Source organism: Archocentrus centrarchus, chromosome 12 (assembly GCF_007364275.1).
Source record: "Archocentrus centrarchus isolate MPI-CPG fArcCen1 chromosome 12, fArcCen1, whole genome shotgun sequence".
Lineage (NCBI taxonomy): Eukaryota > Metazoa > Chordata > Actinopteri > Cichliformes > Cichlidae > Archocentrus > Archocentrus centrarchus.
This window is the reverse complement of record NC_044357.1, coordinates 23,906,533-23,934,236: the sequence shown is the minus strand read 5'-3', so window position 1 is coordinate 23,934,236 and position 27,704 is coordinate 23,906,533. Positions and strand designations below refer to the sequence as shown.

General features: G+C 39.1%; 1 protein-coding gene and 1 long non-coding RNA gene across 2 annotated transcripts in view; one reads left to right on the top strand and one right to left on the bottom strand.

Moving 5' to 3' along the window:
* LOC115789320 (uncharacterized) overlaps nt 1-27,704 on the bottom strand; it is a 69,628-nt gene that overhangs the window by 13,003 nt on the left and 28,921 nt on the right. Inside the window, exons 2-4 of the long non-coding RNA XR_004020682.1 lie at nt 9,619-9,746; nt 9,276-9,531; nt 7,338-7,454 (exon numbers count right to left, since the gene is read on the bottom strand). This is a non-coding gene — a long non-coding RNA (uncharacterized LOC115789320). The remainder of the gene's footprint in view (nt 1-7,337; nt 7,455-9,275; nt 9,532-9,618; nt 9,747-27,704) is intronic.
* Nucleotides 15,635-27,704, top strand: part of onecut2 (one cut homeobox 2) — a 35,890-nt gene continuing 23,820 nt past the window's right edge. The window contains exon 1 of the mRNA XM_030742689.1: nt 15,635-16,980. Coding sequence (XP_030598549.1) covers nt 15,762-16,980 — 1,219 coding nt within the window. The 5' untranslated portion in view covers nt 15,635-15,761. The remainder of the gene's footprint in view (nt 16,981-27,704) is intronic.

The window sequence follows — 27,704 nt, the reverse complement described above, 5'->3', positions numbered from 1 at the left end:
AAAGAATTCAGCTCACGTTCAGATTTTTTCTCCACATTTAAAACACGCCTCAGACATCTGTGATGATTTTAGATGATCCATCTGAGAAGAGTCAGGACGACTCAGGTCTGCGCGACAAATAAATGAAATCGAACCACGATTAACGGCCACAGAGGGAAGCAGGATGGACACAAACGGAGTTATTAAGAAAAAGTATTTCTGCATTAAACACAATGAGTTCAAAGAGCTCAGAAACTGTTGTTTAGTTAGAATAAAGGTGGTTTTAATGTGTCTGATCAGCGTTTGGTCTCCATTTTTTATTTACAATAATGTAACATTAAATTATTTCATGTATTTTCAAACAGATGTGCTCATATATTAACTCAGTGACCTATTTGCATATTTATTTACTGAAAGTCTTTCTTAATATTTTGCCTAATTTTGTGTTTGTTTATGTTTTCTCTGTTAAAGTGACCCCGTTTCCTGCTGCACGGATCAATAAAGTTTTTCTCTTTATCCCGTGAAACAGTTCACATTCATTCAAGTTTCCACTTTTTTCTTTTTCACTTCTTTTTAACCTTTTTTTGTTTTTTTTTAAACCTCTGAAACATACTGTTTTTTGTTTTGTTTTTTTTACAGTAAATTTCATATTTCAGCAGATTTTTTTGTCTCTCGTGGATCAATAAAGTTTGATCATCTGCTGGATGTTTACTCTGAAAGTCTGAGAGTAGAAATTGGGGGAAAAAAATAATAAAATTACATAACAAATTAAACATTAATCACACACCGGCGCCTCCACAAACACAGATTTACTTTTTTTAAATTTAAAGCATCATCTGAAAATTTTATGACAGAGTTAATAATCAGATATTCACACACATTAGCAGCGCAGAGATTGTGTGTTAAATCCAGCTGTTGACTTCTGCAGATTTTCTTTTGTTAGGTTGTTGCTCACATGAGGCTGGAAGGACCAAAAGGGTCAAAGGTCGGAGGCCATCTGACCGTCTCATTTGCATACCCACTGACCTACATTTGGAAGGCGCTAGTTTCTGTTTCTGTCCTTTAAATCTCCTGAAAGACTTGAAGCAAATAAAATGATTTTAGGATTAAAATTTATTTTTAATAAAAATGTAAATTTACCAATAACCAAACAGTCGAATTGATTTATTTTTAATGTGATTTCAAAAACATGTTTTTAAGCTTTAGTTTAGATTTTTTATAAAATATATTTAAAGATTATTTTGGCATTTTTTTTCATCATCATTGTGATTATTATTGATCATTTCAGAGGTGATGGTGTAGAAATAATGAGGAGAGTTTAACATGAGGATTCAGGATAAATCTGGGATCAAATAAAAAATAAAAAATGACATCGTGCACATGAATGTAAGTCAATACCTCATAGATAAAAAAATAAATAATAAAAGGCTCAAAAAATATCCTCTAAATTTATAAAAAGAGCAGAAACAGAAAAATGAGTCTTGAAATCATCAGATGATTTTTTTTTCTGCCATCATCTCCAATTCAAACGCGTCAGGACGTGAAATATTAAACGCAGCTCTTCCTCCTCTCGTTTCTCCTCTCTTTGATCAGCGCTGTGGAAACTCGGACTCTTCTTGACGAGAGGAAATCAATAAATCAAATGCTATGATTAAAAGAGCAACATACCGGAGGACATTAAATAATCATGCAGGAAGGAGAGGAGGAGGAGGAGGAGGAGGAGCAGTCCTGTAGTTAATGTGTGAACCTGCTGCTCTGCACATGCTCAGATTTTGGAAAATGAGCCATTTTATTGACAACAAAGAGACAAAAGGGGAAAAATTGTTGCTAACTAAAAACATTTAAAACATGTTTGTGCCCTTTATGTTTATGATGGTGCTGCTCCTGCTTTATAATGTGCATAAATGAATCTGAATCCATGTAAAAGGTTTCTGTGCAGTTCTTTTGGTGTCCTGCGTGTGTCATTAGCATCTCTGCTGCTCACTTTGCTTTACTTTGTTTCATGCAATTCTTTTTTTTTTTTTTAAAGGTAAATTAAAACATTAATTTTCACAAATCTACAGTTTACATCCTTAAATATTTGGTGTTGTGTGTTTTGCAGGAGAGAGGAACCCGGAGCAGGAAGTTAAAGAAGGAAGTTGATCACTGAGTTCTGCACAGAGCTGATCATCAGTGCACGAGGTGCTCTCACACAGCCACAGTTATGGGTAAGTGTGACTGTTCTGGCAGCAGAGCGACTGATTTTTACAAAGCAATATAAAATTATATTATTATAAAAATATTAAAAAGGTTAAACGCATGATACAGACAGCTGCCGCACAGTTTGCATGTAGGGTTAGTTTATGAGGTCAGTCAGTGCAAACAGGAGTCCTGTTTGAGGGTCATATATTAATACAGAGCAATAGGCCTGTTGCAAAGTTACCCTGCTCCACAGCAGGTTGGATTCGCAGCTAAAGTTAACATAGCAGTGCAGCCCAGCAAGAAGTGAACCGCTGCTGTGGTCCAAAAAACCCTGATCCACCCGAGCAAGCCCAAACCCTGCTTCACAGCACAGAAACTCAGACCCTCAATCCTCTACGACTACGTTTTAAAGAGCCTGATTTTATTTATTGATTTTCATGTCACTGCAGAGATAAAAATAAAATAAGTAGTGTTGGTAAAAATATGGGCGCATACAGAGAAAATGTATATATTTATATGTTTATTGGCTTTTACAGATGGATCCAGTCTGAAATCTACAGTAAACAAAACAAACAGAAAACATCGATTCAGATTCTGACACACGATCAAAAATTACAGGATTTTTTGGGGGAATGAGTTTTTCCTCAGCGTGAGCTTTCAGAAAATCTCTGGAACAAAACGGCAGAAACTCCAAACAGTTTGAATAATAATATTCAAACTAATAATATTTTATGTCTTTAAACATTTATTAAAGCTGGCAGTCAAAACAAGACGTCTGTATCGTTGTTTAAAAACACTGAACAAAGGCAGATGAATCAAGCATTTTATAATTTGTCAAACTTTTTTAATTTTATGAGTTCAGGAACGTGTTGTTTGTCCCAGTGAAATGTTTCATTTCTGTTTAATGTCAGGTTAAAATAAAGTTCATCTTCTCCTTAGATTAAAACACACACACACACACACACACACTGAGGCTGGCCTCGGATCACTGAGAGGAAACGGAGCTCACATGGAAGTTCATCACTAATATTGATCTGAATTAGCATGAGCTGCCACTGCCTGTGGCCATGTTCCCTCTGATGTCTGCTGTGTGTGTGTGTGTGTGTGTGTGTGTGTGTGTGTGTGTGTGTGTGTGTGTGTGTGTGTGTGTGTGTGTGTGTGTGTGTGCGTGCGTGCAGCAGTTAACGAGTAGAAACGATGAGCGCATTAATGATGAGAATTATGAAAAATATCCTGGTTAAAAGAAACATTTTCTTACTTTGTTTTTTTCCTTTTTCATGAGCAAATTACAAAGATTAAAAATAGAATCTTCTTCCTGTATAATTAGCTGAAGACGAGATGATTCCTAATATTTAAATTTGGTTCGATTTGTGCTGTTTGTTACACTACAACATTTATAACGAGTCACTGAATTAAAGGTTAGCAGAGTTTTAATATTTTATATTTCAGCGACAGTGATTTTAAATCATTTACATGCAAGATTTTTAAAAGTTGCAGCTGATGGAATAACTGCAGGTTCAAATTAATTATCATAAAAATATATAAAGCCTGACAGTTACACCATCTGTGCTTTGTGTGCACATTTCTGAAAACACATTTAAAATTTTAATGTTATGATTTGAAGCCAAGAAATTATTACAAACGTAAAATAAAATGTACCAGATTATCAACCTAATGATTGGATCAAATGCAGATGTCACGTTTTCCTTATTTATAAAGACTTAATTCACTGTAATTTATACATGATAACATGCATCGTGTTCCCAGGACAGACTGCACTGTCTGCTGTAAATACCAATAAAAAACAACTCAGTGTGAATTTTACAGAATTCAAATCACACAAAGACGCCTTACAGATTAAATTATTTTGGTTTTTGAAACATTTTCTCAGCCTTCACAATTACAGGGAAAATAAACCCTCTCACTAACGCACATCAAACATTACTGACTTTATTTTTCCCCAATAAAAGAAGAAAACCTGGATTCACAGCCTGAACACAGGCTAAATATTTATTTATATTTACAGTTTCCTTTTATGATCACAGTTAGTGTTGGTGCCCTAAATTATATAAAATCAGATCACAGTCACACTGAAATAGGAGGTTCAGGAGGTTCAGGAGGTTCAGGAGGTTCAGGCTTCTCTCCTCTGTGATTACAGTTCAGATTTCTGAGTTCAGATTTTTGAGTTCAGATTTGATCCTCTGTAAAGGTTTTAGAATTAAGCAGCTTTGGTCTCGACTTTATTATTCTTCTATCTTCTTGTGTGGCTCCTCTGTGTTCTTGTGTGGCTCCTCTGTGTTCTTGTGTGGCTCCTCTGTGTTCTTGTGTGGGTTCTCTGTGTTCTTGTGTGGCTCCTCTGTGTTCTTGTGTGGCTCCTCTGTGTTCTTGTGTGGGTTCTCTGTGTTCTTGTGTGGGTTCTCTGTGTTCTTGTGTGTGCTCGCTGGAGTTCTCGCTGTGGTGGAGTCCCCGTTGCTGTTTTTTGGAGTCCGTTCTGTGTGCAGTAACGTTCTCATGTGTTCTCCGCTCGAACATTTGGGTTTCTGTTTGTTCTTTTCTGGACTTTGTACTGGACTCATCACACAAGCTGATAAAGATTCTTTGTGCTTTGTGTTTGTTAAATTCACGTTACATCTGCACTGTTTGGTAGTAATAAATGAAGAATATTTTTGTGTTTTATATATTTAATGTTTGCATGTTTTTATCATTTTACCTTTATGTCATTCTAAAATGATACTGCATAAAGCTCCTTATCTTTTGTTGGTCTGCATGTCAGAGGGAAGTGTACTGACGGCAGCTTTGGGTTGTGCGCCGCTGATGCTGAGGGACAGTTTGGTGCCACAGAGCGGCCATCTTTAAAGCATCTCCACAGCTGGGAGGAGCTGAACTTCTGTTTAGGCGCCCACCTTCCCGCAGGTGCAACATTCATACATGTTTTGAATAGATTTGTAATTTTTTTTGTGTGTTTATACTTTCTGTGCATTGCTGCACTGCAGTGGCCTCGTTACCTGTCCTATAACTATTGTTATATTTTATATTTCTTATATTTTATACATTTTACAGAGTCATTGTTTTTTTAATTTAACATTAATGCAGCAGGTCAGGCTGGTATAACTGCAGTTTTGTTGTGTTCACACAGTGACAATAAAGGGATTAAATTTTGTGTGTTGTGTTGCTTTTTTCTGGTCTTCATGGACAGTGGATGCTGTTGTTTAATCTTCACACTGAGGTGTCGCTCCGTCCCGTCTCTGACTGGTTTCCTGTATTTTTCTCCCGCCATTTGCCTCCAGCATGTGTCTGGCTGGCTAACAGCGATGCATTTGCAAAAATACTCATTATTTGTGTCGCCCTAAATAAAAAAATTAATTAATTCAGCATCCTTTATTTATCAAACGATGCTCAGCTGCTCCTTTTCCCTTGTTTGCTGGAAATGATACTGACTTTATTAAAACGGTTAGAACTGCGAGGTGCATCAGTCTCATTTGTTGCACTCGGCTGGAGTTTAGTAACAGTTCAAGAATGCACAGCAGCTAATATAGAAATTCATAAAGCCGTGAGATAAAAGGCTGCTGAGGGAGTGTTTATTTAGAGCTGGAAACGCGGCGATGATGGCGTGCGGTCACATTTGAATACAGCGGGTCAGCTCCGCACGCGGCCATTGTGTTCTTATTAAAGGCCGATTTCACGGCCAACAGAGCTGCAACAAAAGAGGCAGCAGGTCCGAGAAGTTTGAAAAGACTCGAGGAGAATAAAGGAGGAAGAGAAACGGGAGGAGGAGGAGATGAAAGGAAAACAGAAGGAAGATGTGAGAAGTTTGATCAAATTCACCTGCAGAACAGAAAGATCTTCTTTTCTGTACAGCAGAAACTTAAAACCTCTAAAAACATTTTTTCTATTGTTACATAATAACTGGACAGGATTTTTCCATATGGATGTGGATGTCTTTAAATGTCTGTGTAATGCAGACATCTTAATCATATTAAATACAAAGCTTTATACATTTTAGCTCCATATATTTATATTTTCTCCTCCAAATATCTTAATAAGTGTGTTTAATCATTTGATGTTTGTACAACATGTACAGATCGATATAATTGTTGTATTTTCCTGTAATAAAGTCTAAATTATCTACATGTTTTTTTTAATTAAACCAAAATATCCCTGAATGACTTTCATTATTTTTTCATGTGGATTTTTTAAATTATTATTTTATTTATTGACCCACTGAGATCAAATCTTTTTCACAGCCAAACTCAAAATTTAAAAATGCGACATAAAATCCAGGATCTGTCACATGACCTACAGTATAAACACAAAGAGCCTTAGTTCAGCAGTATAAGCACAGAAACGTCTATATTCATTTTAAATGATGCATATTTCTCATTTTTAAACCTAAATATCCACATAAACACTCAGTTCATAGCAAAACAATTAAATAAATGTCATCAGGAATACAGTGATCTTTATCACGCTATTATGCAGGTTTAATTATGAATTACATATATAGCTTATATTTCTACAAAAGGTATTTTTTTAAATAAACATATATGCAAATATTCTTTATATCTTTGCATGTGTTTCTTCTATATTATGAACATAAATCTACACATTGTTGTATTGATACAGTGATTGTGTATTGTATTGATTGTGTGTGCATTTCTACAAAATCTTATTTTTAAACATGTAATCAGAGCAAAAACTGTGTGCAGAAAATCACTGTTTAAACCTGTTTAAACCTGTTTCACTGTCTCAGTAAATCTGCACGTTTCCATAATCAAACTCGACTTTGTTACAATCTCTACATGTTTCTGTTTTCTTTGTGTCTCTTTATTTTCCATTAAACAGCTGCATCTCTATGCATGTCCTAAAAGCTCCGCTTTATTGGTTTATATTTTATTTACATTTAATACTTTCTAATTTATCTATATTCATGTATGGACTTGTGCAAATCTCTGTATGGATGTTATTTCTCTGTGTAGATGTGCAAAAATCTTAATGCATGTCTGTAAATAGAGAAATTTTAACTTAGTTTCTGTATATAATATCTATTTATGTGCAGCACATATGCACAACAGCATGTCTCTATTATCTCTGCTTCCACCCGTCAGCATGTCTTATATCAAACACCAAAGATGGCTGCCGTGAAACACCAAAACACAGGCCTACCAAGCAGGACTCACCAACCACTGCAGGAGGAGGAGGAGGAGGAGGAGGAAGAGTTTACAGCCGGACAGATGGACCCCCGTTTAAAAAGTGCTGGCTCATTTAGAGGGAGAGGGAGGATGACACTGGTTGTGCTGAGAGAAAAGAGAGAGAGTCAGTGGGGCAGATGCGAGGCAAAGCGGAGCAGTGTTTGTCACTAACGCTATAGATTAGCATGTGGTCTCCAGCACAAAGCTGCAGATCAATACTGCTGCTCTGTGCACAGCAGATGGCCCGGGACAGAGAGAGAGAGAGAGAGGAGGAAGCAGGAGGAGGAAACGTCCACATCAACCTGCAGCCTTTTTTTTTTTTTTTTGCAGCTTTATTCACATTTTACAACCAGCCGCACTCAGTAAAACTCCTGAGGAAACACAGCAGAGGAACGTGCTCTCCGTCCACATGTTACAGCATGGATTCATCTGTCTGACAAATATCAGTTTGAGGGTTTTTTTGGTGTTGTTTTGTCTGGAGAAAACACCTTTGGATGCATCACCTCAAACAACGACATCAGAGCACAACAAAGACCAAATAAATGAGAAAAACAGCAAGAAAACTGGGACAGAGCAAAGAAAATCTAATAAATAAATCAGGAAATAAATAAATACAGAGGAGAAAAGAATAAAAGAACAGTGATGACTTTAATTAAGCTGATTTTGAAATGATACAACAGAGATTTAAGTAAACAAAATTATGTTAAAGGTGATTTAATCCAAGCAGAGGAAAACAGAAGCATTAAAGCTTTCTCACTGATTCACTCTGACTGAAAAGCTTCTTTATCTGAAGCCACTGAAGTAAAATAGTTTCAGGCTTTAAGGATTGAGTGGATTTACATATAAATTGGTAGCAGTGAAATTAACATCTTTGATCAAGAAGAAGCCGACCGAGTGTGTAAATCTGCAGGAGTGCGTAACAGGATGGAGATCAGGTTCAGACTGCTTTATGATAAAAGTTTTAAGACCCAAAGGTTACAGTTTTCCTTCAGTGATCAGCGTTTGGATCGACGGTAAGATCAGAGTTGAAGGTTTGACAGCATATAAATACGTTGTTGTTTAAGGCAGTAATTTCTCAGCTGGTTTGTGCAAAGTTAAAATCAGATTGCACCTCCTCATGAACATTGTTCTCAAAATAAGCACATCATCATCTTCATCATCATCGAGGCATCGCTGGTGTGCAGATGCACAATGACACCAAAAACACAACAGTCAGAGGTCACTGATCTTCTCTGTGTATAGAATAAAACATCAGTGCTGATTTTAACTGACATGTTTCAGACACTCAAACTTTACCAAAAATTAATTTAATTAAAAAAAAAAAAATCACTGCAGTCTGTAGAATAGAACATGTAATAAAAATTATGGCTATTTAAATGACATTGTAACTATCCACATTAAATGATCCGATGATTTCATCATTATACACACAATCCACTTAAAGTGGAGTCAGTCCGCCTCACTCACTGAATACAAAAGTATTAATGTAAATTAATTAAATCAGCTCCCAACAAAAGTTTTGCTTTTGAGCCTCTGAAACAATGAGCTCTGTATCAGAAATGATTCGTTTTCCTTGTTTTCTTATTTCATTATATTAATGTTTTTCACTGATGTATCTGTGATTGTCCCCGTTAAAGCATTTCTTCATTAAAACATACACATTTAGTTCATTTGGACTTGGTCACATAAATATGGTTTCATGATCAAATGTTGGTATTTGAGCATCAGGAACATGTTTCATGCATGTTTTGGGAACTCTGAAATGAACTTTGAAGAAGGGGCGGAGCTTTTGCCTGGTAGTGATTTGTTTACATCGTCATACTGACTCCAAATTCTGTCACTTCCTCCTCTGCCTCTTCTTCCTCCACCCCCTGCAGCTGCTCCTCGACAGTCCCCACCCCATCCTCGAATCAAACTCCCTCTTACCTCGTCCCTTTCCCCCTGTTCTTCTCCACTTCCACATCCTTCTGGAGGACTTCATCTTTCTCTGTCCTTGTTCCTCCTCTTCATGCAGTGAGGAACATCAGATAGAGCATAAAACACCAACAGTCTGCTTCTCCTGCAGAAGGCAGACAGGCAGGCAGGCAGGCGGGCAGGCAGGCAGACAGGCAGGCAGGCAGGCAGGCAGGCAGGCAGGCAGACAGGTTATCCCTCAGCAGACCCCCTGCGGAGTCTCTGACAACTGATCAAAAGGAGAAAATGGGTCAGGCTTCAGTTCTTCTGGCCTTAATTACACAACAGTCTTTAAACAAAGCAACATCTGCCCAACTACTCATCCTGCTCCTCCTCCCGCTGCTCCTGCTCTTCCTTCTCCATCTCATCCACCTTCTTTTCTTCTTCGGTTCATCCTCCTCCTCATCAGTGAATTCTGGATCACTGTATTTCACAGCCCTGTAGCTGGAAACAAACCAAAACAAACAACATACAGAATAACTGAGACTTTTAGCCAGCGGCAGAGCTGAACCTGCACACAAATAAACTCTGGTTCAAGGCCAGAATGTATTTTATATATATGTGGGGCATAAAACTTCCAATAATAGTAAATAAATCAGGTTTAAATAATGGCCATCTTCTGCTGTGGTGACCCCGAAAAGGAACAGCCGAAAGAAGAAGAAATAATTACAATATTCAAAAGCACTTTGAGGGAAATTAAGATTTTAAAAAGTGTTTGGAGCAGCTTTAACTTTTATTTCAATTTGTTTCCAAGTGGAGAAATGTCCTGATAATTTGCCTGATATTATGAGGAAATAACTTATAATATTGTTTTAGAGCTAAGTCTTTACAAAAAAAGTCACAAAGCACTGAGAACGTGTTTGTATTGAGAATATTGTGGCGGATGCCACTGATGAGAACTCATATTTAATATTTAAAGTGCCTATAAAGCACATTTAGAGTGTGACACTGTGTGCATACACCCTGACTTCTTTATATTTTGCTTTATAGAAATATATTGAAACATACATGGAAACACGGTGCATGAGAAATGAAGCTGCTGCCAATCAGACACTTTCCAGATGGTTTTGCATTGTGGATTAAAATCTGATGGCGCGTCTCTGCACTCATAATTCCACATGCTGAAACCATGACAGAGTCTCCACCGTGTTTCACTGTAGACACTCACTGCTGGCCCCCTCCTGATTTCCTCTGTGTAAACTAACAATGATTTGGATTCATCGCTCCATCAGACCTGTTGTTACTGATTTTCAGTCCAGTTCTAGGTCAGCAGACCCCAGCCTTTTCTTCCTGTTTCCCTTCATTAAGAACAGCTTCCTGACCCTTCCACTGATCCCATTTCTGATGAGGCTTCAGTGAACAGTAGATGGATCAGCTGAAGGGTCAGACGTCTCTCTCAGGTTCTGTGTCAGAGCTTTGATGGATTTCTTTCCTATTTCTTAAGGACATGACTCTCAGACACTGCTCTGCTGTACAGAGTGTGTTACACACTGCCAGCTCTTCCTTTGTCCTCCACGTGCTTTTTCAGCTGGACCTGAAGTGCTTACCACACCTACCACAAATTAGCAGCATCCGAAGAACTACTGCTGAAGACTACATGAAGAAATGACAAGAAAGCTTTCCATAGAAACATACATTTCCATGTATGTTTGCACATGTTTCAATAAATCTCTGCACCTATTTCACATTTTCCCAGTAAAATATAAAGAAACTAAGGGGTGGCTCAAGACTTTTGCACAGAACACAGAATACTTAACAGGCTGCTTGGCAGAATGATGTCTTTTTTTTTTTGCACTGTCAGAAAAACAAACGGGCATTAGCATAGATTAAATGTCCAATCTGACATATGTGAAAAATAAAAATGTGGATTTTTTTGTCTAGCAGCTGGTGGAAATAAATATTTTATGTCACAGGAATGAAACATAAAAGCTGTTAGAGGCCCAGAGTGAAGCTAAAATTGTGACATTTTCCAGTTAAGTTTCCTGAAACAGAACCCAAGCAACTATTCTCTGACAATCAGGACTGTCAGCAAATTGCTTTAGACAGTGAAGCACTGATGTGATTCATGAAGCCACAGAAATACCTGTAACAGGCTCCTGACTGGATCTAAAAGAACTTTGTGCTCTTTTCTTGTTATCTAACAATAGCAGCGATCAGTTAGAGAGGGACACGGAGACACAGAGGCAGACAGAGTTGTTTAGCAGTCATTTGTCCTTGGGAGTGTAATGAATTGTAAAGTGAACAGGCTACAGGCTATAATGCTCTCTCAGTGCAGCTCCCACGCTCATCACTCCACCCAGAGAGGCTGTCGATAACGTCCCGACACGCCACCGCATCATTTACACTGCAGCGCTCGGAGCTCTGAGCCACACAGCTGCAAACGTCTGTGCATCCAACATCACTCCACAGTCCAACTGCACTTCCTCTACCAGTTAAGTGGGGTAAACAGGGTCATTCACTGGCAGCAAGATTTTGCTAAAACTACCCAGCTGAATTTTATAAAGCTCGGTGCAGAGGTGGAGTTTGGGGAAATGGAGCAGGTGCCATAAACACCTGGTTTAGTTTGAGGTAGTTTTCTTTAGAATTAGACAATAAAGCACTGACTCTGGTGGAGGATGTGTTCTCTGAATACCCTTCTAGGTTTTACTGGAGTGTTGTTCGTCTCATTTAATATTAAAGCTTATTAAAGCAAGCTCTTTCTTCAAACCATTATATTTACAGCTTTGAGCCACACATTGCTCCAGATTTGTCTCCCATACTGGACGAACACTGGTTCCTGGAGGTTGCTGCTTCTTGCTGGATGAAAGAAAGAGGGTGCAGCACCAAGAACCTCCGAGTGATTGCTTTGGTTGCTCACAGGTGTCCATGTTTGCCTGCAAACACTCGCTAACTATAAGCATGAGAAACTGTAAACTGAGGTTTGCCTTCACAGTGAACGTTGTGCTTCAGAGCTGCAGCCATCATGTTTCAAACTTTTACGTCCCCATTTCTAGTTTGTGTCGCATTTTTCATGCAAACTAGTAGCGCAGCTGGACAGTGTTTGCAGACAAGCCCATCACTGTGGGCAACTGCAGCAACCAAAGGAGTCACAAGGAGATTTTGACCAACCAGCTGGGGAAAAATGGGGCTCACTGACTGGTCTCTAGACCTGTGTGACTGAGGCCTTTTGCACTTGATCCTGCATCGTCACCATGATTGTCACACATCCAAAATGGCCGAGAAGTTAATGTCATGTGGGTAGCGGTCACATGTCTGCAAAACCTCAGCGCCTGATTATCAATATAAAGTAACCAAGGTCACATAACACTAGCTGTGTAGCTGAGTTGCAGCAGCTGGCTAACTGCCCTGCCCCGGCTGCAACTGTGTGAAGTAAATGCTACACATCTTTGCTTTAGGGCGATGGATCACATTACAACTTAAATGTGTTTCAAATAGTATGAAGTCAATAAAGATCCTCCACCAGTCAGTCCTTGTATATTTTACATCTCTAACTTTGTGAAGATGTTATACTAATACTTCACCGAGTGGACTGATAATTTATACATCAGCAGAGTGAAATGTGTTTATATCCAGTTTATCTGTGACAGTCTAAGCGGAGATATCCAGACCTTCCTCTCTCTGGTCACCTCTTCCAGCTCTTCTAGGGGGACACTGAGGTGTATCATGGCTCTGCTTTGGGGTCTCCTCCAGATTAGACATACCCAAAACTCCTCAGTGAGGACGGGCCCGGGCATGTGGAAGCGGGGTGACTCTGTTCTCAGCTCCTGCCCCAGTGAATTGCTACCTCAGTTGGTGGAAGGGTTTGTGTGCCTGAATGATCCCAGGAGCGATGAACAACCATAGTCCATGTTACCTTACCCAGGGAGGGGTTACTGGGGCTCTGGGTTACCAGGGGACCCACACTGAAGAGAGTCAGGCCTGAGAGAGGGGGCTCATTGGTAAGGGGCTTTTTTTTTTTTTAACCTTAGTCCATGTGACTCATTTGTACCCAAAGGCCAGCCCTCCTGTAGGCACACCACCCCAGGAGGGCCTGCAGGAATCTGCTGGGATTTGGAAGAGTAGCATTCAGAAGCGGAGGCCTTCGTGGTCCGATCCCTGGTAGTAGCCGGGGATTGGGACATGGAGTACTTATATTTAAAGTTATGATATATAAGTCTGGGAAGGTCTCATTTTTTTAAAGTTATGTTACAGTCTGCTCAGATATTGTTCTTAAAAAGTTGCAAAAGGACTGCTGAGATTAAACAGTGTTACAATCATGTGGTGTTTTACAAAAACATCACTTATTTAATGCCAGACAAGCACAAACGCTCACTTCCTCTGTGTCTTTGTCCCCACACCGACTGTGAAGTCAGAGGCAGCAGGTGATGAGATGAGAGCTGAGATGAGATCAAATTTTAATGATCCCTGTGGGCAAATTGCATCTTTTGTTGCAGGAGCTGCAGAGAAAACACAGCATCCTCGGAGTGGCACAAAGAGCTCACAGATTAAAGTCTTTGTTTTTGGCGTTTCATGCACAGGACGGTGTCGCGGCGAACGCCTGTAGGATGAAAACGTGATTTACTGACTGCACATTTTCAAGCTGGCCTCAAATTCATTTCATATTCATTTATCTGGAAATGCTTCTGCACCTTTATGCTCACACTGAGAAATCCATATAATGATTTTACACCTAATTTATTGTAGTACAACATTTCAATATTATGTTCATGTTAAACATAATCTTTCCTTTTCTTGTATTCAATTATTCATATCATAAATGTAAAGGCCTACACAATGAAAATAATTAAACACATTTATTTAGAAATAACAATTAAATCTTGTAAATCTTTATATTACAAAATGTTGTTGTGATCATTGAGAATGGGATCTCACTTTATTCTGGATCTCTCAGTCAGAACTCCTGATCCTCATCAGGCTGTCAGTCAAATCAGTGCTAAAAATATCATTTTAATTTCAACCCTTTAAGGACTTCTTGCTGGCGGTTTCTTTAGAGCAAATGGACAAGATGTGCCAATGAAGATCGTGTAATATGACTGAAAGCACAGACAGACCTATTTCCACTGTCAATAATGACCTTTAAGCCTCACACTGCAGACGCACTGCACTGCCTTTGCAATCTCAGAATGAATTTGTCACATGTGGCAGGAGTACTGTAAACTGTAACAGACAAAATGCAACGTTTAAAGAAACGCCATGAATCCTAAAGGAGACGTGCCATAGATGCTCATGAGATGCTCACTTATATAGAAAAAATAAGGAAAAAAAGAGGAGCTCAGTAATTTAAATGAATAAGTACAAATGAAAATAAAATACAATAAGATGGTATGCAAAAAGCTCAATATAATACAGCAATTTGGCTCTATAAAGTGAAATGTCTCAATAAATTAATGTAAAGAGCTGGATATAATAAAACAAGAAGCTCAACAAGTTAAAAATCTAAATAAAATATATTAAATAGCTATGAAAAAAGGTGAACATGATACAATAAGAGCACAATAAAAATACGAGTCAAATACTATAAAATATATTATAAAAAGAGGTAAATAGAGGCAAATAAAGAAAACTGTTAATTTAATGCAATAAAACATTATGTAAATAACTGAATATAATATAATGAGCTCACTAGCCCAATAATGATAAAGAAAACACAAAATGTTGTGTAAAAGCTGAATATAACATCATAAGGAGATCAAAACGTAAAATTCTAAATAAAATACAATAAAATTGTTACTATAAAACTGAATATAATGCAATAACGTGGCTTATGAAGTGAAATAGCTTAATAAATGTAATAAAGCAAAAATAAATAAACGATAATAACGACTTAATAAATGCAGTAAAAACCAGCACAGCAAATTTCCGGTGACATTAAAGATGCTGGCCTTTGTTTTTTTTTTGTTTTTTTTATGAGGAATGTTAAACTGTTACATTAAAAATAATATAAAAGCTTCGTTAGAGGAATATCATAACAGAAGTGATCCCACCCAGCGCTGCTTCATGGTTACATGTGTTAAAAACGCTCATTGGCAGATCAGCCAATGGACCACGCCCTTCGGAGTCCTCTCCGTCCCTGTGATTGGTTTTCTCTTCCGTCAGTCACCATGTCCCCGAGCTCGCGTCTCCCCCTCTCCTCCGCGCCCAGCAGGTTGGGTTGAGAGGTCGGCTAGGGGACCGTGGACAGCTCCCGTCTGAGGAGCAGAGTAACGCAGGAGGAGGAGAGGGCTGGATATGGGGGAGCCACCGCACAGGCCCGTATGATCGAGATAAATACACTTTTTACAAAGAGACCGAGCTGGAGAGGCCTTACGGAGGACGGGGGAAACAAACCGAGGGAGTGGAGGAAACAGGGGGATACGGCTACTGACCCATCCCGGCGCATCACGGGAGAAGCGGCGAGAGAAAGGAGGAGAAGGAGGAGAGATAATTCCGCTCGACCTGATGGACTGAGAGGACAGATGAATGAAGACTGCCTACACTAACGCCTATAGATGCCTGGCCAAGGACCTGGACGCTTACGCCATGAACACGGACATGACAATGGACGGCATTGGCAGCCTGCATGGCGGGGTGGCGGTGAGCTCCGTGGCCCCTGATGCGGAGCTGATGAGCGGCCACAGCCCGCACCACGGCCGCGGAGGCTCGTCGGGACCCGGTGCGGCGGCTGCGGCTGCGGCGGCGGCAGCGTCCACCCTGCGGATACACCAGGACTTGGCCGCCGCCGCCGCGTCATCCCGCTCGGCCATGGTGTCCGGCATGGCCACGATACTGGACGGCAGCGGGGAGTACCGGCCGGAGCTGTCCCTGCCGCTGCACCACGCCATGAGCGTGCCCTGCGACACGTCCTCTCCCGGGATGGGGATGAGCGGCACTTACACCACGTTAACACCGCTGCAGCCGCTGCCCCCCATCTCCACCGTGTCGGACAAGTTTCACCATCATCACCACCACCACCATCACCAGCGGCTCTCCGGGAACGTGAGCGGGAGCTTCACCCTGATGCGCGACGAGCGGGGATTACCGGGGATGAACAACATTTACAGCCCCTACCACAAGGACCACATGTCCGGGATGGGTCAGAGCCTTTCCCCGGTGCTGGGCAACGGCCTGGGCTCCATCCACAACACCCAGCAGGGTCTCCACAATTACGGTACCACGACGCACGGGAGCCACGACAAGATGCTGAACTTCGATCACACCGCCTCCATGCTGGCCAGAGGGGACCACCACCAGCACCGAGGCCTCGGTGGCCCGACGGGCGGGATGATGCCGCACCTGAACGGGATGCACCACCCGGGGCACCCGGCCGTTTCCTCGGCGGGCCACCACCCCCACCCCCACCCCCACCTCCAGTCTCCATCCCACGGGCCCGTGTTGGCTTCCACCCGGGAAAGACCGCCCTCCTCCTCGGGGACGCAGGGGGTGAACAGCTCGGGGCAGCTGGAAGAAATCAACACTAAGGAGGTTGCGCAGAGGATCACGGCGGAGCTCAAGAGGTACAGCATCCCCCAGGCCATCTTCGCCCAGAGGGTGCTGTGCCGCTCCCAGGGGACCCTGTCGGACCTGCTGAGGAACCCCAAACCCTGGAGTAAACTAAAGTCAGGCCGGGAGACCTTCAGGAGGATGTGGAAGTGGCTGCAGGAGCCCGAGTTTCAGAGGATGTCGGCGCTCAGACTGGCAGGTAAGAGAAGGAAACAGCCTGCGCTGTCCTGCTGGTGCTTTGCTTTGCTTTTAGAGTGTGCGTGTGTTAGAGCAAATAGAAAAATTAAAAATCCTCTACATTTAAACAAAATATTCAAAAATGATCCCTCCGCATTTATCTCTAACTGACTTTTAATCTTCTGCTGGCTTTATTTTGTTTGCTTTCTCCTCGTGGGTCCTCACGCTCCACTCCAATTTAGGTGAATAGGATTTATTTAGACTCGCCGGTGTTATGATTACCATTATTGATCAATAACACAAAAGGATCGATGGGAAATGACAAGGTCATGGGATTTCCCTCTAACAGTCCCCTCTTTCTGTGTCCTCTCCTTCCACGAGAGCGGGGAAAACACCGCACAATTACAACAAAATCAGCTGCTTTAAATTACACCCAAATCAAGACTAAATCTGTTTTTAAAGACAGAAAAAGAAAACAAGCAGAAAACTGACCAGACGTTTACAATATTTTTGTGTGTGGTTTAAGGTCGTTAATGTCTATCAGGGGTGTAAATGCTTATTCTCAGGGTTAATTATTCTTTTACTTCAATCACTGTTCAAACGGTGTGTTTGCTGTCATTAGCCCGTTAAACGCTCATTGTGTTCTGATTGCATTAGCGGTGGTGATGGCTGGGTGCGACGGGGCATTCAGGGGGATTTGTTTTTGATTGTGTGGAGCTTGAAGCGATCAGAAAGCTGTGACACAAACACACGAAGGTCTGCAGAATCGGTGGGTCTGGTGCCCCCTCTAGTGAGGAACCTGCTCTCTGTCCCACCGAGAAGCGTCCATTGTCTGCAGGAGCAGCATTAAAACGAGCCGGTGCCCGCTTTTTAAGGGTCAGGTCACGGAAAGCGTTGCATTTAATTTCACACCAATATGTGATAAACAGTTTTAGTTTAAGGTTTCTGATGGGATATTTATCATAACAGAAATATTTTAGGTACATTTTGTAATTTTGGAGGCTTAAAATTATATAAAAGGTGTTTTAGTTTCGTGTTAAAATGTAAAAAGCAGCACGTGACCAGGTATTTATATTTACCTGGTTTAGCATAAGATTTTAAACTACCCACTGCATGCATACATTTTAATACCTGCATATTTCAGCTATAATGTGCATCATTTGTTTGCTGGGAGTGAATTATCTCCACATATCTTTCAAATGATACTCTGTTTTTGTGTCAAACTTAATTTATTAATGCCCTCCACAAAACAAATATGCCTTTATATTGATTTTATATGTAAAAACAGGAAATACAAAGAGAGGCCAAATTATTAAAATCCCATTAAAATGTTTTATTTTCATCTTATTCTGTAAAAAACAGAAGTTACAAAATCTGATGTTAAACTACCCACTGCATGTTTTTCATTATAGTTGCATGTTTTAGCTATAATCTAAATTATTTGTGAGCTGTTAGTGATTTATAAACATGTATCCCTTCAATTATTCCCTCTTTTTGTTTTAAAATGATATTTATGGTCAATGACTTTCACAAATATGGCTTTTTGCTAGTAAAAAAATCAGTGAAATGAAGTATACTCATCAGAACAGAAAGTACAAAAAGATCCCAGATTATTAAAATTAGCTAAAGTTTCTTTACTTTTTCTGATCCTGCAGAAAGCACCAATGACAGAAGAGTTTTTATGTTTACCTGATTTACTAGCTGGCTTTAAACTACCCACTGCCTGTGTTTATCTTTATAGCCACAAATTTTAGCTGTATCTGCATAATATTTGCCATGATTGATTTATCTCCATGTATCCATTGAAATTATTTTCCTCTTTTTGTTTTAAACAGAAATGTTGGGATTTTGTGGCTCAGAATTGATTTTAGGGGGTGAATATGCAGATAAGCAGGACTGGTTCACATGGATATTAAGGCTGAGCGTGTGTTACCTCATCTACTGGAAATCTGTGCTGTTCCCTGTAATGTCTGACCATTTGATAAACAAATGTGCATTAAAATATTAGTTAATTAAATCTCATTTAAAATATTTTTTTTTCTCATAAAACTGGTGATTTTCCTTTGAGAGGAAGGCCAAAAACTCTTTGTGCTCTGATATTTTAGCTGCAGGAAAACTCTGTATTTATGCTTAGTGTCTTCTATATTACAAATATAATGCTTTTATGCATGCAGAATTCAAAGAAATGTAATTATCCAGCATCACAGAAAGTCCAAAACGGGCCAAATTATTACAATTATATTAAATGTACTTTATCTTCATGGCTTAAGAGACAAAAAATATTCCTATTTACCTGATATATTCTAAGAGTTTAATCTTTTTAGCTGCATATTTTAGCTATAGTCTGCATAATGTATGTAGTGTGAGTGTTTTATATTTCATATCATTCCCCCTGTTTTAGTTTTAAACCTATACATTTAATTTTTCTATTGGTATCAATGCCTTACTCTGTACAAATATGCATATATATTTAAGAAAAGAAAGTCAAAAATTTAAAAGAGGAGGAAATGAAGCTGCAGGTAGACGAAAATGAAAAATCTGTAAAAACTCTGGTTAAAACACTGTGTGATATTATTATTATTATTATTATTTTACTGTTATTGTATAGTTAAACCCATAAACACAAACTTTTATGTTGCAAAGTTTAAGTAATCCAATTGTTTTATAAATGCTTCAATTAGTATTTTAATTGGTTTATTGGTTTACATTTTATTTAGGAGGGACCTGGCTTTCGCATTTCAACCACAGATATGTGACACATTTAGAGGGAGCTACTAATAACCACAGTCAGTCCAGAGTTTGGGAATATTTGGGAATATTATGATCTTTAAAAGCTTAAAACTGATCGTCGGGAACAACATTTATTCGGACTTTGCTCTCAGGTCTTGAACTGCACTTCAGTTTTACTGGTTTACTCAAGTGAAATAATTCCAGCTGCTTTCAGACCAGAAGCAAACTGGCACAGAATTAGTACCAATAAAGAAATCTGCCTCGTGTTTCTTTTTTAGGGGATCAACATTTTATGCTATATTTTCTGTGTTTTATTTTAATGATACTCTTGATTTCAGGAGCTCTAACCAAACATTACATATGAGAAGCCAGAGAACAAATACAGATTCAACTGGAATCCACATTAAAGTGAAGATTTTTGTATTAAAATCATCATTATAAGTCATTCTTATCACTTTATTTTATTTTAAACATGTATTTCTTTAAATTATCACAAAAAATATATAAAACACTATTTTTAACAAAAAATGTTCAATATAGAAGCAACAGAAAAACATAAAGTTTTGATAATCTGCGTATTTAAATGCTTCATTATGAGTTTGGAAAATCCTTACAGAGATAAATGAATCCTCTAAAATGTGTGATTATAATAAGATGATAACATACAGCTCAGGTCTGCCTTCTCATTTTAATCATTTCTCTAAGTTACAGATGCATTATTCTCACGGGATTAATGAAGTTATAGATCAGTACGCTCTTAAATGTGGTAACTAGCTGCTCTTATAGAGTCACTGTTGTTTATGTTGGCCTAATATCCAACAATAAGCCTTCAGTATGGATGCTTTATGGCTTTATACACACGTCCAGGACCTATAATGAATATTGGATCTTGATATTGGATTTTGCGCATGAAATCAAGTAAATTGAAATTGATCCCGTTAACTCCAGAACCCGCACATCATATGTGTGTGCGTTCCTTCACAATTTGTTTTCCTCTCTAACAATGAATATATAATAATCTTATAAATGTGTTTCTTATCATACAGCCAGTTAAACTGTGTCAGATTTCTTCCTTTATGTCATTTTCTTTCAAATTATATTATTTCAGCTGTCTTATTACACTCATGTTATCATAATATTCAAATTAAGTGTAATTATTTTTGCTGTAATGAGACAAAAACTTTGTGTCAAGGAATAAAAATCTATCAGAATAAGAACACAAATCAAAATAAAGTAGAAAAAATCTATTTTAAATATATTTGGATAAAAATTTATTTATAGGAAGATTTACTCAAATAACAAAACTAATTATATAAATACACTTGACAAACTTATATGAGCAACCAGTTAACAGCATTTTATTAATTTCTTTTCTTTTTTATGGTATCTCTGTGATAACTCTTCATCTTCTGGATGTTTGTGTTTTTGTGGGTTTTTTATTATAAATTTAGGAGGTTTTATCTTATTCTTAAACCCTCGTGTCTGCCATGGTTTCACCTGACACATCGTGTGCTGTACTCTGTAACATGATGCAGCCTGTTCAGGAGCCTTCTGAGTTTTGTAGAGACAGAAGAGCTCTTAAATATAACAATACATGGAAACAGTCCAACATGGACAGCTGATTCTTTAGCATTTGATTGGAAATCAGTGTTTAAGCAGGCTGTATTTGGTCAGTAGATCGCTGACGTGGATGAGATTATCTCTGCGGGATCTGACTGTAATTTCATTAGGGGTTCTTTGATTTTTCAAGGCTGCTATTTGACGATATAGGTTAATAGGAAATGACAGGAGAGAGTGGATGGAGGGTGGAGCTGGAGGAGAGCAGGGGAGTGTTCATGTGATCTGTGCTCCCCTGTGTGTTGTAAAATGTCACAGGACAGCTTCGTAGTTATACCTCTGTCTGAGTGAGCTGCACTCCTCCGCTTTCCCCTGGATTATTCTTCATATCTGATACTCTCTTTCAGCTTCTGCAGTTTAAACCTCAAATCTTTGTATATTCATTGCAAAGTGGTTCAGATTTCAGTTTATTAGAGTCTCTGTTGTCTAAAGCCAGGTGTGAAGCTGGAGCTCAGGAGCTACATTTAAATGGCTACAGTAACAAACTGTAATATGCTTAAAGTAAGAGTCCTGCTGCTACAACACACTTACTGTAAATATTATGTAAGAGTTATACTGCTTCACAGGATGAAACCTGACAACAATAAAGACTATGAGCTAATTTTGACCTGGGTTTACATCTGCATTAGTAAAACACTGAACCTTTACCCAGGAAATTGCCGTTCACCATAATTTGTTTTAGTATTATTTCTTGACCTTGTTTTGTTTCCTGTTGCCATTTAGTTTTTTTTCTTACTCTTCAAAAATGCAAAGGTAGTTTTACAGAAAGTTTAAACATCACGGTTTGACCAGGCTGCCTGCTTGTGGTCTTTGGGCTAATTTAGGGTAAACATATAGAAAAGTGGTCTCCATATGATGTAAACCAGCTTTGGAGATGTTGCATGTGGAGGCCTTGATTTTAAATTTTAATTCTATTTGATTCGTGATGTGTAATTGGCATCCTGTGGTTTCTCAGAGAATGGGTCAATATTGTCCTTCTTCATCTGGGTGCTTGCCAGACGTTAGACTTTCCCTGTTTCCATTGTTCTCTCTCACCTCTATAGTGACTTAAAAATTACTGTAGAAACAGAGGGAGGTGCAATCCTTAGATCAGCAATGCTACAAGCAACCAATAGAGCTGGGGTCAAAGGTCAGAGCTGCAACACTCAGACAATAGATGAAGCAAATATTCCCCTGACCCTGAGATGAGCAGAGAGGATTGGGAAGAGCAGCATGCAGGGGGAGAAGAAAAGAAATGAGAGAGCCGGGAGACAGGTTTATCTGGCATCTATTAAATTCTCCACAATAATGGCCTGTACAGTCACAAGCAAAGAATTGCAATAATAATTATGTGGGTAATTTGAGCATATTTTTCAGTTTCTTTACTTTCCCTTTCATCTCAGACTCTCTTGATGTCTAGAAATGTCTTGGTAATGCTTTTTTCCGTAAATTCTGAATATGGTCTGTGGGACATTCCTGGAAAAATGTGGGCAGGTTGGTACAAATGTTAGGAAAACTAGAGAAGGAGTTGGTGCACTTTCACATAATTCATTCCATTATTTGCTATTTTTGTGATGAAGGAATACAGATTTTGTCTACAGTAAACAATCAGCTAAACTTGGGAAACTAAAGTTTCCAGTAATGAATGATGGTTGAATGCTTTTCTGTCAACAATTAGTGCTATAAATATATTTTTGTCCAGGACATTTTTGTAGGAAATTATTGTGAAACTGCAGGCATTGAAGAACAAAACATTAGCAGTTCATTTTTAATTGTAAAAAGCGTGATTTCCTTAATACTGTTTACCTGTTTTGATATTAGACAAGTACAGCATGGTGTCGTCTGCATAGAAGTGAATAGAGAAATTGAAATGACAGTTATTATGTTCAAGAATAAAGCAGAGCATACACTTATGTTTGAAAAGGTCGGCTTAATTGGTGACAAGGAAGAGTAAAATCGGTGGCGTGGACTTCACAGATCGAGTGGCAAGCAAAGTTTTTGCCTTGTGTTATTTGTGTGAATAATTTGCACCTTAATTTCTACTAACAGAAGTCTGAGCATTTACCTGTTTTCTGTTGACCATTAGCTAAAGAATTTATTCTAAGCTGGAGTAAATTAAACCCCACCTAAAAAAAAAAAAATCACAGCCTAGAGTTTAGAGAGAGCCCAAAACTTCATTACCTCCCTAGTATGGATGAATCAATCATTTATCTGGCAGGACAACAGAAGCTAATTTCCAACATCTTAAGGCTGGATTTGCTCTACATTCGGTACACAAGTACCTAGGTGTCCACATACTTTTGGCAGTTTAGCACAGGTAAAATTTTGCCATGGCAGCTTGAAGAGGAGTCCCAGCTCTAATTCTGAATTATAACCCTCAAAGAAAAATACTATTAGTACTATTACACTCATAATAAACTAAAAGACAAACAAATGTGCCTGTTTAAATATTTTACTTCAGTTTTTCCTCGTTGGTTCCTCCTCATCTTCTATCTCGTTTTGAATCTGTTTCTTTCACCATTTTCTCATCTGCTGGACCTCCCTCTCTCTCTCTCTCTTTTTTCACTCTCTTTTGGGGGTGGAGGTATTATGTGATCGTCAGGGGAATTGAACACAAGAGCAGAGGCAGCAGCGGCCCGATGAATTATTGATGGGAATCTCAGCGTGACCCGCCTCGGTCTGCTCACTTCACTTCTTCTTCACCTCACAGCCGGGTTAACCAGGCAAAATGGAGGGAGGGAGGCAGAGGGAGAAAGGAAGAGAGGAGGAGGAGTCCATTGTTTGGTTGGAGGACAGAGTTGGCCTGTGACTGCGACTGAATTATGAATGACAAGAAAACGATGGTCAAATTGGTGTCGAATCAACGAATACCTATTCTAATGCTTCACATGGTTTATTCAGTGTAATGTGCATGTAATGATACTACAATGGCACCACACTCACTCCTGTCTTCTCTTCTTACATACTAGAAATTCTATTTTACACTGTGAAGTTGCTTCCTATGGAGTTTTTCACATTAAAAGCCTCTGAGAAAACAGGCAATTAGGCACGCTGAGATCAAGGAAATGCCTTTCATTTCGGGACAGCACAGTATATTCGTGCGTTCATTGTTGGGTTGGTTGTTTTAACGGAAAATAAAATACAGAATACGATCACCGGGGATTACCTTAATGTTTCCAGAACAGAAAGAATCCACTCAGAGTCAAATTGTGCTGAAAATCTGAGTGACTGAACCTAAATATTTTCCATTTTATGCATCCTGCTGCGAGCAGACAGGGTGCATTATTAATGAGTTGGACTCTGCTTTATGACACAGATTACCAGCAGTTACTCTGTGTGTGTGTGTGTGTGTGTGTGTGTGTGTGTGTGTGTGTGTGTGTGTGTGTGTGTGTGTGTCTTACAGTTTCAGACTGTGGGAATAAAGCTTGTGTCCGTTTTGGGGGTTTTTGTTCTGACCTCCTGCATATTCACAGACTGCCATCGATCTGTAATAATGGATTTCAGGCTGCTAAGAGGAGACTTGCGATGTTTGTTTGTGTGTCGGTGTGAGGAGCTTTGACAGATACTGTTATCTCTGTCTCACGCCGTCAATAGAAGTGGCTGGAAAGTGAGACGTGACAGTGTCTGTCTCCAGGTTTTGGGAAGCAACTGCAGCACATATTTTAAAAAGTTGTGATGAGTCCTTCTGTGGGTTTTTGTGTATGAGATGGATGCAGCTTCTGGATATGAAGAGTGAAGCCCTTATGGAAGTGTCTAAAACCTGCATTCTTTATAATGGCCAATTCCGCTGGTTGTGTAGAAGATTATGGCTGAAAAGCCCTTCGCTGAATATTTGGTCCAAACTGCAGTTTTCTTCAGGCTACATGTGGCGCTGACTAACGGCTTTGACTCCCAGTGAGTCTGCCACAAATTCAGCCACAGGTTCACCTTATATGGGCCAAACATCAGGTGTGCTGTGATGTGTGGGTCAAACACACAACTTGGACTTTTGGACTTACAAATTAATTTTTGCTTGTAAATCCCAAGGGTTTTTTGTCAGGTGCTGCTTTTCTGAGGGAAAAGGGAAGACGATGTTTCAGACAAAAACTACACCACCAGCCTCCCGATGATTGATTTTACTGATACTTCAGTCTTTCCAATGCTCAACCTTTTATTGGTTGTGGTTAGCGTGATGTTGAAGAGCAGACTATGACAACTGGTATCTTAAGCAGCTTAAAATGACAGAAAAAACACCGGAAGCTTAAACCCTGGAGATGGCAGTTGAGAAAATGTTCCCATCTGGCTCTCGGGGCTCTGACTGCATCATATTCATTCAGCAGAGCACCAATCTCCTTTTAAGACTCACACTCTTTCCAACCTTCACTGGTCCCAATAAGAATATCAGAAGAGTGGCGTAGAGGTTTTTCGTTAAGACTGTCCACACCAATTATGGTGCCCTGGTGTTGTTGGGGCAGTTACTTCTGCCTGAGTGGCTCAGGTTCAGGGGAGAAAATGGTCCTGTCGCCTCTTTATTAGGACGGTCAAATCAAACGTGACACCTGGACTGTGAACTTACCGAGGCTGAGCGCTCGGAGAATACTCAGTGGACAGCCGGAGCTGCAGCGAGGACGAGAACACAATCCTGAATCATGCTCAAAAGGCCAAATTAGCTTTCTTTTCATATAGTTTACCCCAGCTATGAAAATCAGCTGTTCATTGGCACTAATATGTCATATCACAGTGTTGTTAGAAACTACATTTCCCATCAGCCCTGTTGATTTGTGAGCCTTACCATGATAAAAATAAACATGTCAGAAGTCATTTTTCTCTATAAGCCTTTCTATACTTTCACCTCAGCTTTCAGCTGAAGCTTCAAATACTCAGCTGGCTGTTGTATAATTATGTATTAATCCACCGCTGCAAAGAGTCCTCAACAAATACATTATTTAGTTGTGGGTGAGTAGCGTTTGCTAAAAACTGTCAAGCAGTTTAAGGAAATTTCAGGATGTTTTCAAAGAAACGGTCCAGTCTTAAAGGAGTATTTCACAAATCTGACGCAGTCTTTTCAGTTTCATAGTTGTGCTCACTGCTACTCAGCATCTGAAAGCAGATCATAGAATAGAATAGAATGCCTTTATTGTCATTATACAGGATGTACAATGAGATTGGAGGGCCACTCCTGTTCAGTGCCATGTAACAGAAAATCAAACTCTCTAAAATGAAAATAAAAATAAAAATATTATAAAAATATTATAATCTAGTATAATCAATATGATCAAGAGATATACAGAAAATAAACAATGTGTAAAAGATACAAAAAATAGAATGTATAAAAATATATACATACATACCTACATTGGTGCATCTGTACATTGTAAGAAAGTAAATGCGTGTATACATATAATAATGAAGATGATGAATATTGCACTTGGTGAATGAATATTGCACTAGTGAATGAATACTGGATATTACACAATATAGGAGTGATAGATATTGTTCAGTATGAATAATATAATATTGCACAGAGATGTGGGTGTTGCACAGTTACGGTGGGTGAGTGTGTGAGTTCAGGGTGGTGGTGGTGATCATCCATCCATCCATCCATCCACTTATCCTGTTCAGGGTCACTGAAAAATGAACCCAGATAATACAGTTTTTTTAAGAAAAATGTGGTTTGATAGTGATGTGAGTTTTATAGACTTTGGTAAAGTCCTTTTTAGACTTCAGGACTCTCTTAGTGTCTCTGACATGGCGGTTTACCATGCTAAGGCAGTGCAATGAAAGGTATTATTGAGACACATTATCGGAAATGTAGTACACAATATCTTTGGCTCTATGTTATTGATTTAAAGTCACATTTCAGCTTTGATTTCTGACCATTTATTTGGAAATCTGCCTCTTTCATTCTTAAGAAGATATGCTCCTTTAGCTGCTCTGTTTTAAGCCTAAAAACACACAACGTGTTTAATAGCCTGTAAAACTAGCCTGATGTAGTCTGAGAGATGCTAACTCAGGAGCTAACATGACTCAGGGCAACATAACCGCAGACTCAGGGTTTCTGCCCGGGTATGACAATCCTGAGGGCCTGCCAGGCCTTAGTCTGCCTGTTTAACTGTTGAGTTAGCTAATGTATCTGCTGTTCCAGTTAAATTATTTTACACATAAAAACACTGTAAAAGGAATAAAAACAGTTATTATTGCAGTTTAATGCAGTTTTCCATGTTCATATCCATCCACTTATGTCCATTAATCGGGGTCAGTTCAATCGGTCATTGCTGTCATCTGGTAACTAGAGGCCGTGCTATTTTTGAAGGTTTATCCATGTTTCCTACAGTCATACTAAAAAAATTAATTTGGTTATCTTTCAATTCTTATGTTAAACTAAAACTCTTATAATTAAATGGATTAAAGTGTCACAGCTGATTTCAGTGTTGTTTCATA